The sequence below is a fragment of the Jaculus jaculus genome, chromosome 12 (genome assembly GCF_020740685.1).
Source record: "Jaculus jaculus isolate mJacJac1 chromosome 12, mJacJac1.mat.Y.cur, whole genome shotgun sequence".
Lineage (NCBI taxonomy): Eukaryota > Metazoa > Chordata > Mammalia > Rodentia > Dipodidae > Jaculus > Jaculus jaculus.
Window position 1 is genome coordinate 27,919,706 of NC_059113.1, and position 12,942 is coordinate 27,932,647.

At 40.8% G+C, this 12,942-nt stretch overlaps 1 protein-coding gene across 5 annotated transcripts in view; it reads right to left on the reverse strand.

The window, feature by feature from the left end:
- Zmat4 (zinc finger matrin-type 4) overlaps positions 1 to 12,942 on the reverse strand; it is a 430,717-nt gene that overhangs the window by 45,168 nt on the left and 372,607 nt on the right. For 4 of the 5 annotated variants that reach the window (XM_045131370.1, XM_045131373.1, XM_045131374.1 and 1 more), the window contains one exon: positions 10,453 to 10,549. The exons of the other annotated variant lie outside the window; for it this stretch is intronic. In XM_045131370.1, coding sequence (XP_044987305.1) covers positions 10,453 to 10,549 — 97 coding nt within the window. The remainder of the gene's footprint in view (positions 1 to 10,452; positions 10,550 to 12,942) is intronic. 5 annotated transcript variants of the gene reach the window in all.

Below are 12,942 nucleotides of genomic sequence, written 5' to 3' on the forward strand. Positions count from 1 at the left end.
GACTAGGGAGACCCAAGACCCATCCAAATGGCAAGAAGACAAGAAAGTCTAGGGCTGGGTTAGAATCTCAGTCATAGCTGTCAGCGATCGGGGAACATTACAGAAGAAGTGATGGAATAAATATGAGTACTGTGCGCCCTGATAGCCAGATAAGCTTCCCTGTGGAGGTGGCCATAGGTACTGCAGACAGTCAAAATTCATCAAAGCAGAGACTATCAGGAAATCAAGACCTTAACTCTACATGAGGCATCTATCATGCCTTTCTAGACTCAGATACCATTGTGGGAGAGGAAACAGATCACTGTCTTCCCAGCATGACCTACCTGGTGTCTTTAAGCACCACAGTGATAAGCAGTACCAGTGAGACTTGCACTGTTCTGAGCCCATCAACATTTTGACATGGAGGAGGACAAAAGGAATGAGACAAAAAAAAAAAAAAAAAAAAAGAAGGAAAAGCAAAATAGGAGGGTCCTCAGTGAATAGGGGGAGGGAGTGAGAGAACAAGAGAAGATAATAGGACAGAAATAAGATCAAATTACAATATGCTCATGTATTAAAGTTCTCAACACAAATAAATAAAAAAAGACCCAATACAAATAAGAAAAAAAAAAATCAAAAGTTCTATGTCTGTAAGTATATAATGATATACCTTCAAAAGTAAAGTAGTGGGTCTGGAGAAATGGCTCAGCACTTAAAGGTGCTTGGGTGCAAGCCTGAAGACCTGGGTTTTATCCTTCTCAGTGCCAGTATAAAACATGATGCAAAGTGGTGAACACATATGTCATCCCAACATGCCTACGACAGTGGGAGCTTAAGCCAGAATAGTCTAGAAGCTCACCAGCAGCAGTGGCAAGGAGAGAGAAATTCTGTCTCAAAAGAAGGTTAAAAGAAGGGAGAAACGCCCTGAGATTATCCTATGACCACATGAATGTTGTAGCGCACACACACACACACAAACACACATGCACACACACACACAATAATAACATTCAAGACATTTAAGACTATACAGAATTAAAAGGATACATAAGCAAATTTATCATTATATGTGGAAATTTTGAATTACTTCTGTTTCTCACAAGTAGAATGAGAAAGAAAAAAGTAAGAACATAACAGATTTTAATAAGATTAAGAAACCTGTCTTACTTAACATATAGACCAAATCTCAATTAATATAACAGATTCCTTTTTTTTACTTTTATTTTCTTATGACAACTTCCATAATTGTAAACATTATCCCATGATAATTCCCTCTCTCCCCCAACTTGCCCCTTTGAAACTCTATTCTCCATCATATCCCCTCTCCCTCTCAATCAGTCTCTCTTTTATTTTGATGTCATGGTCTTTTCCTCCTATTATGATGGTCTTGTGTAGGTAGTATCAGGCACTGTGAGGTCATGGATATCCAGGCCATTTTGTGTCTGGAGGAGCATGTTGTAAGGAGTCCTACCCTTCCTTTGGCTCTTACATTCTTTCTGCCACCTCTTCCGCAATGGACCCTGAGCCTTGGAAGGTGTGATAGACATGTTTCAGTGCTGAGCACTCCTCTGTTACTTTTTCTCAGCACCATGATGTCTTCTGTTTCATAGCAAAGTCAATTTCATGTGAAAATAGAAGCTTCTCTAACCAAAAGTGAGAGTAGCATTAGTATATAGGTATGAACATTAAGAGAAGTGCTTACTGGGCTGTTTGATGAGCATAGTATATACATTTAGTTAGATACCAGTAGACATTACACCCCTAGGGCTCATGATCACCCCTATTGTAGGTTTTCAGTGTCAGGGATGTATTGTCTCCCATAGAGCAGGCCTCCAGTCCAATTAGAGAGTGGTTGGTTTCCTCTATGTCAGAGGTGCCGCTATTGCACACATTGGCTCATTTGGCCTAAGTGGCCAAATATAAGGCTTGCAGTGTTCACTGTTGAGTATCTTCACTGGTGATTTCTCTCTCTCCCATTGAACTGCATGCAGCATAGCTTTTTTCCAGCATTCTGTCAGCTATTCTTCATAGAGGAGGTTTTCAGCTCAGCTCCAGAAGGATTTCTCAGTGATGTTGCAGCCCAAGTGTGTGGAGTCTTCAGTAATAGGGTCTTACCATCTATTCCTGTGGGGGAACCAAGGGCCTCGGCAATGGCCTGTAAGATTTGGGAGGCATCAGTGCTCTTCCTGGCCAACAACTCACTGGAAGGTATCCCATTTTGGCACTGAAAATTTTCTAGTAACAATCTATGGCTTCTGAGTATTTCATTGTCCAAAAAAGTAGGGTCTTTTTACTTGAACATAAAATGTAATCAAAAGTATACCTACGACTAGCACACACAGTAAATCTTAAAAATTTCAAAGTTATCTAGAGGATGTCCCCTGTTCATAGTAGAATTTATGATGCAAGTTGGTTACAAATATAGAGATGTATAAGAATCCCCAATTTCTGGTGCTTAAGTACTGTGTATTTAGTTAACCATAAGTAGAGTAAATCATGGTAAAAAATAAAACACTGATGCCAATATAAAGAGAATAGTATTAAAGAATCTGTGATGCAAACTGTAACTGGGATGCTGGCAAAGAAGGATACCAGCACACACTAGTACTCTGTTACTTCATGTGGAGAAACCAAGAGGCAAAATGTAAATCAAACCTAAGGGGAATAGAAAGATTGTATAATTTTTTTCTTGTGTGCATGTGTATATTGTGTGTGTGTGTATGTGTCTGTGTGTGTATGTGTTGAATGTATAAATATATATGTGTCCGTGTGTACCCCAAGACCTCACCTTCTGTGGCCTGTGGTGATCAGAGAAGAATGTAAGGCATCTAGCTCCATCCCTCTTCCTTCTGTTATTATTTGAGTCACAGCCTCTTACTGATCTTGGAGGTCTCATTTTTTTTTTCTGAGTTCTAGAAATTCCTGGGTCTCTGCTCCCCATTGGTACTTGGGTTACAGGCATGTGTGGCCATGAACATCTGTTTACATAGGATCTGGAGATTCAAACTCAGTAGTCTTGGGCCCCCTTCCCCCCACCCTGCTTGAAGAAGAAGTGTACTTCACCACTGAGTCACCTCTCTACAAAATCTTTGTAAAGAATCTATACATTTATTAAAGACTAAATAAGGTGAAAGCAAGAAATAAATTGTTATTGTTTTCAGATCACATAGCTTTTACACAGAGTCTTGAAATTATTTACTGTTGTAATTAGAATTGTAAAGTAAATTTAACAAAGCCATTGGATACATTTTCTGTTATAATTTTAAAATAATATTTAGTTATTTATTTGAGAGAGAGGGAGAGGCAGATAGAGAAAGGGTGCATTAGGGCTTCCAGCCACTGCAAATGAACTCCAGATGCATGCACTACCTTGTACATCTGGCTTATGTAGGTCCTGGGGAATTGAACCTGGTCCTTTGGTTTTGCAGGCAAGCACCTCAACTACTAAGTCATTTCTCCAGCCATATATTAGAATTATAAAACTTTTTAAAAAATCAAATTTATAATCTGGTTTCATTTTACAAAATATCAATGATTTAAAATGATCTACCATCTCAAAAACAACAAATCATTGTAATAGATCTAAATAAAGATATGTAAGCCTGCAACAAAGAAACCTATAAAACGTAACTGAAAGCACTAAAGAAGATATAAATTAGTGTTCGTGGGTGCCATGATTGTGGAAGATTGGATAGTGTGGATGGTTTTTGAAGAAATTGATAACTTGCTTCCAAAATTTATGTAGAAAGACAGTCAAAAATAGTGAAGATTCCTGCAACTCAAGCAGTTACAGTTTAGGCACTTCAGATGAGGGAGAACACACAGCACTTGTCTTTCTGTGCTTGTGTAAGTTTGCTTATTATGATCTGTTCCGGGTCCATCCACTGTCCTACAGCTTTCATTACATCACTTTTCCTTACTGCGACGTGGAACTTCGTTGTGTATGTGTACGGCACCTTCATTATCCCATCACTAAATGATAGATATCTGGTTTGATTCCAGTTCTTAGCTATTGTGAATTGAGATGCCAGAAACATGGTTGAGCAAATATCTCTACAGTGAAGAGTGGAGCCTTCATGGTAGATGCCCAACAGAGGGATAGCTGAGTCAGTTGGTAGCTCTATTTATATTCTTTTCAGGAGCATCTGTATTGATTTTCATAGTGGTTTTACAAGTTTGCACTCCCACCAGCAATGAATGAGTGTTCCTCTTTTCCCACGACCTTGCCAGAATTGTCAGTTGATTTTTTAATGATGGTGATCCTGACTAGAGCAAGGTGAAATCGCATAGTTTTAACTTAAATTTCCCTTGGTTAAGGATGTTGAACTTTTTTTTTCTTTGAGTATTATCCATTTGTTCCATTAATAATTCTCTATTTAGCTGGGTGTGGTGGTGCACACCTTTAATCCCAGCACTTGGGAGGCAGAGGTAGGAGGATCACTGTAAGTTCAAGGCCACCCTGAGACTCCCTAGTGAATTCCAGGTCAGCCTGGGCTAGATCGAGACCATACCTTGAAAGAAAAAAAAAAGAAAAACAAAAAATTTTTTTTTAAATAAAAGAATTCTCTATTTAGCCGGGCATGGTGGCGCACACCTTTAATCCCAGCACTCAGAGGATACAGGTAGGAGGATAGCCATGAGTTCAAGGCCACCCTGAGACTACATAGTGAATTCCAGGTCAGCCTGGACCAGAGTGAGACCCTACCTCGAAAAAAAAAAAAAAAAAAAAAGAATTCTCTATTCAGCTCTCTGCCCCGTTTTTTGTGTTGATTATTTAATATATTTTTAAATATATTTTATTTAGTTGAGAGAAAGAGAGAGAATGGGTGGACCGGGGCCTCCAGCCACTGCAGGTGAATTCCAGATGCATGTACCCCCTTGTGCATCTGGCTTACATGGGTTCTGGAGAGCTCACCCAGTATCCTTTGGCTTTGCAGGCAAATGCCTTAACAGCTAAGCCATCTCTCCAGCCCTGTTTGATATATTTTTATTACATATGTAACAGGCAACTTGAGGGACAGAGAAGAGGGATTGAAGGGTTTGAGGAGATGATGGAAGGTGGGAGGAGATATACACAAAATTAAACACAGAATGAATTGGTACCATAGAAACAATCCTCCTTTCAGCAAACTAAAAGATACAACCCGCAATAGATGTATGTGGGGATAGTCTGGTAAGACAGGCCCTAAAGAGGTTGGAACAAAGCCCACCCCTAAAACATTTGGCTCTGGCTTGTAGCTCCTAGTACCAGAAGTTGGTTACAACCCACACTGAGCTGTTGATCAGAGAGACCTGTGAATTCTCCAAAACAAGACTGGCTTCTGTCAAAGCACTTGGTTATCCACGGACAATTAAAGGCAAGACCCTACTGGTGAAGACACCACATGCTTCCCACACAGAACACTGAGAGATCCAGCTAGAATCTGGAAGGAAGCATTTCTGGATAGCACTTGAAAGCAGTACACAAGCTGCTGGTGGAAAATGGCCAAGAACACTGTGAGCTAGCAGTGGACACTGCTATATGGAAGCAACCACCCTGACAAAATGTACACACGTGTACAATAGCGGAACACAGACCAGGTCAATGGCTCTCTGATTGGCTGAGAGGTCCATTCAGTGGAAAGTAACCCATAGCTGGAACTGAGAACAGAGTCAGAATCCTATGGAGATCAAGATCACAGACATCATTGAGAAGATCCCACTAGTCTTTGGCCAAAAGAGTGGTTATCCCCATCAAAATCTCTCCTAATTGACAATGCTTATACCATTTAACCTATGGTGACCTCAATCCCTGTTGGAGAATCTGTTTTAATTTCAAAGAAGGCAGCAAGAACTGAGGGGATAAACCACCCCCTGCACAACAACCAGGGTCCAGGTGAAACCACAGGGGAATTGATAAGATGAGCAAGGGTGCTTCTTCCATGGAAAGCCTGACAACCAGTGCCAGGGCAACAGAGGCAGGCTCTGAGGACAGTCAAAACATACCAAAGCAGAAATGCAGAATCGGTTCAGAGCTCAAACTAAAGTAAACTCAAAGTACACCTACCATGTCTCAGGGAATTTTGTGGAAGAAAGGGTGGAAAGATTGTTAGAGCCACCAAGTGGGAGGGAGTATCCAGAGGCACTGCCCCCTCCAGCAATGACTGATGGCTGCTCTCACAACTCACAGCCCACAACCCCATGGTGAACACCAGCAATCCCACTACAGAGGGCCCTCAGTGAAATGGGGGCAGGGAGGAAGAAATGATGGTACCAACCATAATGTGTTAATAGAAAATTTCTACTTAATAATATATATAAAAAAAAACTAGTGAAGATGGTCTGGAATAAGAAGACAAAATAGGAGATTACACTAAAAGAAACCAGGAGTTACAGCCATATGTTATATCACATATAGTCATGTGATATCAGATAAAGAAAATATGAATATAACATTGAAACAGAATCCAGAATATTGACAAGAAAATCACACAAACACACACACACACACAAATATGACTTTACAAGGTTTACTATCATTCTCTTTTTGATAAATGCTTCTGGATCTATAGTCTTAACACTTAAAAAAAATAAATAAAACCTGAAATTTGACCTCTCCATCACATCACATCAAAACCCTACATTTGTAAAGAAACATAAGTGATATCTAAATTTTATTTATTTAATTATATTGGGACGGGAAGAAAGTTCTTAAGTTAATACCCACATAATGTTAACTATTAAAAAAAAAATAAGATTAAGAGCCAGGCATAATGGCGCACACCTTTAATCCCAGTACTTGGGAGGCAGAGGTAGGAGGATCGCCTTGAGTTCAGGGCCACCCTGAGACTAAATGTTGAATTCTAGGTCAGCGTGAGCTAGAGTGAGACCCTCTCTCAAAACAACAACAACAACAATAATAATAATAAATAAGTTACAGTTTGAGATGCAGGCATGGAGTGTAGATCAGTGGGATACTGCTGGCCTAAAATGTGCAGGGCCCTGGGCATGCTATTCAGAGCAAGATAGGAATAGAGAGTGAAGAAAGGAGAGAAGAGATTATTAAAATTGACTCACTGCCTTGTCGTGAGATAGTCAAAGAACACACACTATACCCTTCCTTCACACTCAGGGGCATGTATGCAAGTGATGTCTAAATAGATTATACAGGCAAAAAGAACAGGCATCTAAGACAGGACCATGGCAGCTCCTTTATTCATTTTTACATAATTTCACTCTTCAGAAGGAAGGAAGCTTTGGGTTTTAAGTAGGAACCAAACCTTGTTCGTAAGAGAAGAGGCAGCACAGAGGAGATGTGCATTACTGAAGCCATGCATGTTCACTGAGCAAAGCCTGGTGAAGTAACATCTTTCAAAATGTGTCGTAGGAATTCTTTACTGGCACTCTTCTGGACTGAGCCTGTACATAAGCAGAGGCCACAGTCAGACCTCGCTGACCTCAGTCCTGGATCTGCCTTGCGCTGTCAGGGTGATGGGTGCTGGAAAGTTACTTAACCTCTCTGGCCTTAGTTTTGCTCCTGGGAGATGATTCATTAAGGGTTATTTCATGAGCAGATACAGGTGTTAAATGAGACAACAAAAACAAACGCAGAGCAGAGGTTCCACCACACAGAGTTTGTAAGTACAGATGGGGAGAGAACCCTCTTTCTAGAGCTGGAAACAATATGCTGCTTGTCTACATCATGCCTACAACTGCAAGTTACTATTGCTTTTTCTATTCTGACTTATTAAAGACAATGACTATGTGCTCCCAAAAGATTAAAATTTACTATTGCATATATTTCCATCGGTCTGTTCATTAGATACAGGTTAATTAGAATGTACGCATTAATTTGTATGTTTGTATATTGTATTATTTATTATTTGGAGAGACAATGAAAATAGGTTATTTTGAAATCACATGGTCATTCAGAACAACCACACTTGCCATGCCTCCTAACATGTGCTGAGGGCCATGCTGGGCACCAGGGACATAGCACTGCACGGAACCAGACCATGACCTTCTCATGTGCTTGCCCTTTATACCAGCTTCCCCACAAGTAGGCTGTGGTTGTCCCTCCCTGTTGTCAAGGCTCTAGTTTGCACATGTTATCAGAGAACAATCCATCCAGCCTAAGCAGGGCTTCAGAAGAACAAAGCTCATGTATACTCCTCTTCCCCAGGCCACTTGAGAGTCTGACACACAATGGTTGAAGTCATTCATTATTCATATATCCTCAATACAGTCAAATCTGTTAAATGATTCTCTGTGTACTTTTGAGAAATGAAAATAATCGCATTCAAGAAGATTTCATTTTTTTGAGACATTCTCTTTTATGCTTATTTTATTAGTATTTTGTTAACAGCTGCTGGTAGTCTCTGAAATGATGCATAGTATAAATCTAGTTGAAATGATGCCCAGTCAGCCTTTTCCTATTTAAAATATGAGAATCAGGTTGGAGAGATGGCTCAGCAGTTAAAAGTGCATTCTTTCATAAAATTTGAAAATCTTTGGGGATAAAAATTAGAGTGAGCTTCCATTCAATTGGAAATGGTTGTTAATATAAATTACTTCGTTACTTCACTAGGGGAGACCACTGGCTTCTGTGTATACTGTAGGCTTGTGAAGGTCAGAGGTAACGTGGATCCCTGTGCTCAACTCCCACTATTGTGACTTCTCTGCAAGTCCTGATACACCCTGGAAGAGTGAAAAAGGTCTGTGGGCTTCTGGCCTCTCACCCATGCCCACTACCCTGCCAGTGCCACCTCCACTGCTAGCTGTGACACAAACACCTGCCCATCTCTGCTGGAGCCTGGACCACTTCAGCCAATCCATGAATCAGCACCAAGACTCTCTGCAACTGGAACTGTAGGAGCACCTAGCTGAGCCAAGATCAGCTACACTGTAGGAACACAGACTGCTGATCCAAACACTCACACAATCCCACTGTGCCACACTCAACCAAAGAACTAACCCCAGATGCCCAAGTCCTAATGCAAAATCCAATATGAAAAGCCAAGGTAACTGGGGTGGTTTCAATCAAGTTTTCTCTATAAACCCATGCGTTTCCTCCACAGCTGATGGCGATTTTGGAAGCGGGACCTTTCTAGAGGAGGTCTGGGTGTGTTTCTGAGGGTGGACCTAGGGGTATTATAGTCAGTTCCTCATTGCCAGAACTCGTCTCACTCTCCTGCCACTATTTCCCACGTGCTGTGGCAGAAGTGATGTCCAGTCTCTGCTCATGCCATGCATTTCCCTTCCATCTCACAGCTTCCCCTCAAGACTAATAGCAAGTAAGCAAGCAAGCAAACAAAAATCTGTCTTCCCATCAGCTGCTTTGGGTTGGGTGCTTTCTCCCAGCAATGAGAATGTAACAACACCACCACATCTTCTCTCCAAACCACCAATCTCATAATAATGGCCTCCAATGAGTTACTTAAAGAAAATTAATGCAAAGAATTTAAAAAAAATATTATAAACATGTTCAAAGAACTCAAGAGGGCAATTGTTGTGGTTTGATTCAGGTATCTACCACAAACTTATGTGTTCCGAATGCTAGGTCCCAGCTGATGGTAATTTTGGAATTGGAGACTCCTGGAAGCAGTGTGTTGTTGGGGGTGAGCTTATAGATGTTATAGCCAGCTTTCCCTTGTCAGTGTTTTGCACACTTTTCTGAAGCTGTGGTCCACCTGATGTTGGCTAGAAGGTGATGCCCATCCTCTGCTCATGCCATTATTTTTTTTTCCCCTGGCATCCCCAAACTTTCCCTTGAGTCTTCAAGCAAAAATAAATACATTCTTCCCAGTAGTTGCTCCTGGTCAGGTGTTTTCTGCCAGCAACCCAAAGCTTACTGCAACAACATCTATTGAATTTGACTTCAAAACATCAAAGATTAGTTCACTCTGAAAATAGAGTTATTTTAAAACAATTTTATAGGTCTAAGTGTTTCCTCAAGATCATAAAATTATGCTGAATTATTTTTGAAATAACATGAGCCATAACTTGCAGCATTTGTCCTTCTGAGCCTGGGTCACTTCACTTGAGATAATCTTTTCTAGATGTGTCCAGTTTTTACATAATGCCATTTTTCTTTATAGCTGAATAAAACTCCATTTTGTATATGTACCACATTTTTATTTTACATTATATACATGTATAAAAATTGTCTATTATAAAAAAAAACAATCCAAAAATGAGCTAGGGAACTAAAGAGAGAGTTCTCAGAAGAAAAAAGAATATATAAATGGCTAATACATATTTTTAAAAGTTTTAAACATCCCTGGCCATCAGTGAAATACAAATGAAAAAGAAGCCATTCTTCAAATGATGCAAGGCAGATTTTAGGAGCTCAAGCAATATAAATGCCAAGAAGGCTTTGAAGATGAGAAGATATGATTTCCATCTGTTTATTTTGAGGTAAATAACTAGCAGGTTTGGGTACAGTTACCTGCAACAAGAAGAAAGGACTGAAGAATGAAAGCATGAAGTACCTACTTGGTCTGATGTTTGGCTCCCTTCAGATGGGCGTGATACTGTTCTATGGAGTTTAGAGACACACTGCAGGTGGTGCATCTGTAACTGCGCCTCAGACCTGTGAATGACAGACAGACCTGGTTAGCTGTACCCTGCTGCCAGTCAGCTGAGTGAATTCCAGAGTGCCCATGAGTGTGAGGTCAGAGGATCTAACAGGACTTCAGAAGTTTTCACTGCAGCAGCCACGCGCGGACCCTCCCTCTGGAGCCCAGCCAATGAGCTCAGGAGAAGTGTCAGGTACACGTATTAGAAGCAAATTGCCCATGCTCTGAGTGGCTGTAGGGTAAGAATACACTTTTTGAACGGGAGTAAAATGATTTGGGGCATTTTATAACTCAAGCATAAAGATATTCTGCCTTTTTCTCTGAGACATATAGATGTGGCTTTCATCTCTACAACGAAATTTGTAACATCAAAGAAAAACTTTCTTTTTTCCCCTCCTCCCTTCCAATAGTGGAAATGAAGTACAACTTTAAAGATCATTAATTAGGCTTTTCTCCCAAGGCTTCTTATGAAATGTAAATACCCAGGAAGACAATCAATCGATATTTCACATGTAGTATGACTTCCCATCAGAGAGCTTAAAGGAAAATCTATGCAATTATCTGTCATTAATATAGCACCACCTTTGGGCTAGGCACTAGGGATGCCAAGGTGGAATAAATGGGCTTTGCTTTGACTGTTAGAACACCAACTCACGTGAAAACAAACTCTGTTACAAAACATGTTTAACCACACACCCTGAAACATGTGTTGTAGACAGCTAAGAGATCCACACTGAGACAAAGTCCTTCTATTGGCATGTCCCATCAGAGCGCAGAGAGAAGCTGAAACAGGTCCGAACCTGAGAGTTATACCCTCACTCCATCTTTACTGACTGTGTGATTTGGGAGGTGACATATATTTCTCCCTTCTGAGCTTCAACTTCCTACAGGATGAGGACCAGCCCACCAATATCACAGTGTTGTTTGCTGTGAGAACTAAGTGTATAAGGGTACATTAAAGGGATTAGCAAGTGGGCTAGACAGCTAGCTTAGTGGTTAATATGCTTGCCTCCATAGCCTAAGGACCCAGATTCGATTCCACAGTACCCACATAAGCCAGATGCACAATAGGGTACATGTATGTTGAGTTCGTTTGCAGTGGCTGGTGTGCCCATTCTCTCTCTCTCTGTCTCTCTCTCTCTCTCTGTCTCTCTCTCTCTCTCTCTCTCTAGATAAATAAAAAATAATGCTTAGCAAGTGAGTATGTCTATTACTGTTTTTTCCCCAATTTTTCCTATCATCATGAAGGCCCAGACATTACAGAACCATATCATGTCTTTCTAATCAATCCATAATACATGGCTTCTAAGTTGCATAGTCATTCTTCATTTTACTAAAAAGAAAATAATGAAGCATAGTTTAAAGAGCTAAACAAAATCTTGCTGCCTGGGTCATCATTATGCATATTATGTGACTTCTGTTGGCTTCTGTTTCCTTATGGCTTTGTGAGGTGACCTCAGTAACAAATGTCACAAGTAAGTCCTACGATTTTGAGGAGAAATCAAGGTGTTGCTCTTTCTGTCTCAGCTGAGTCCCACTACTGAAGTTCTGAGGCATAGATGGTAAATGTACACGCATTACCAAAGTGAGGGAAGAGAACACTAGGCCAGGCCACAAGGGAAGTGGGAAAGAGCCAGGACCCTACCCCAAGACAAGTCTATACAGAACTGAAAAGAAAACCAAGTAGAGGTTTTCTGAAAGGAGATATGTACTAAAGAGCCCAGCCCTATATGACAACATGGAGTCATCCCTCCCACTTCATGCCCACAGGACAGGGACTCCATAGAATTGTATGTTGAGCCTGAAGAGCATTTCCCTGCAGTTGGGAATCAATTTCCCAGGACTCTGACACCTCTGCACTCTCCAAAGGGTATGTTAACACCTCTGATGGCAATGCAGGACTACATGTGGCCTTTACTCTCATTGTTTGTCAGCATTCCCTCTGCACAACAGGTATGGGAGAAACTTATTTGATATCCAGACACTTCCTGCAAGGGTTGCTTAAGGTTATGGGCAAAGAAGTCTCTGATGAAAAATGCTGGTAGTGTTCAGTTGAGTATCTGGCTACTAACAGCAGCCCCAGATAAGATATTTAACCTCATATTATGAAATGGTGAATCCCACAGGGCAGGATTGCATCCTCTAAGAAGAGTCAGCTTGCCACTGAGGCAAGCAGAATGTAAGTGGGCTTATTGCTCTCTGTCAAGCAAACTTTTGTCTCCATTCTTTCCTACGTTTCTATCCTGAAAGAATCCAAGACACTACCCAGAAAAAGAAAGAAGAACCTAGGTCCTAGCAAACAAACCAAAGCTTGAGAGAGAGAGGAAGAGAGAAACATGTACATTATGGGACCATTCTTATACCTCTCTCCGGAACAAGGGACAGAGCCTCCTGAAGATGACCACAC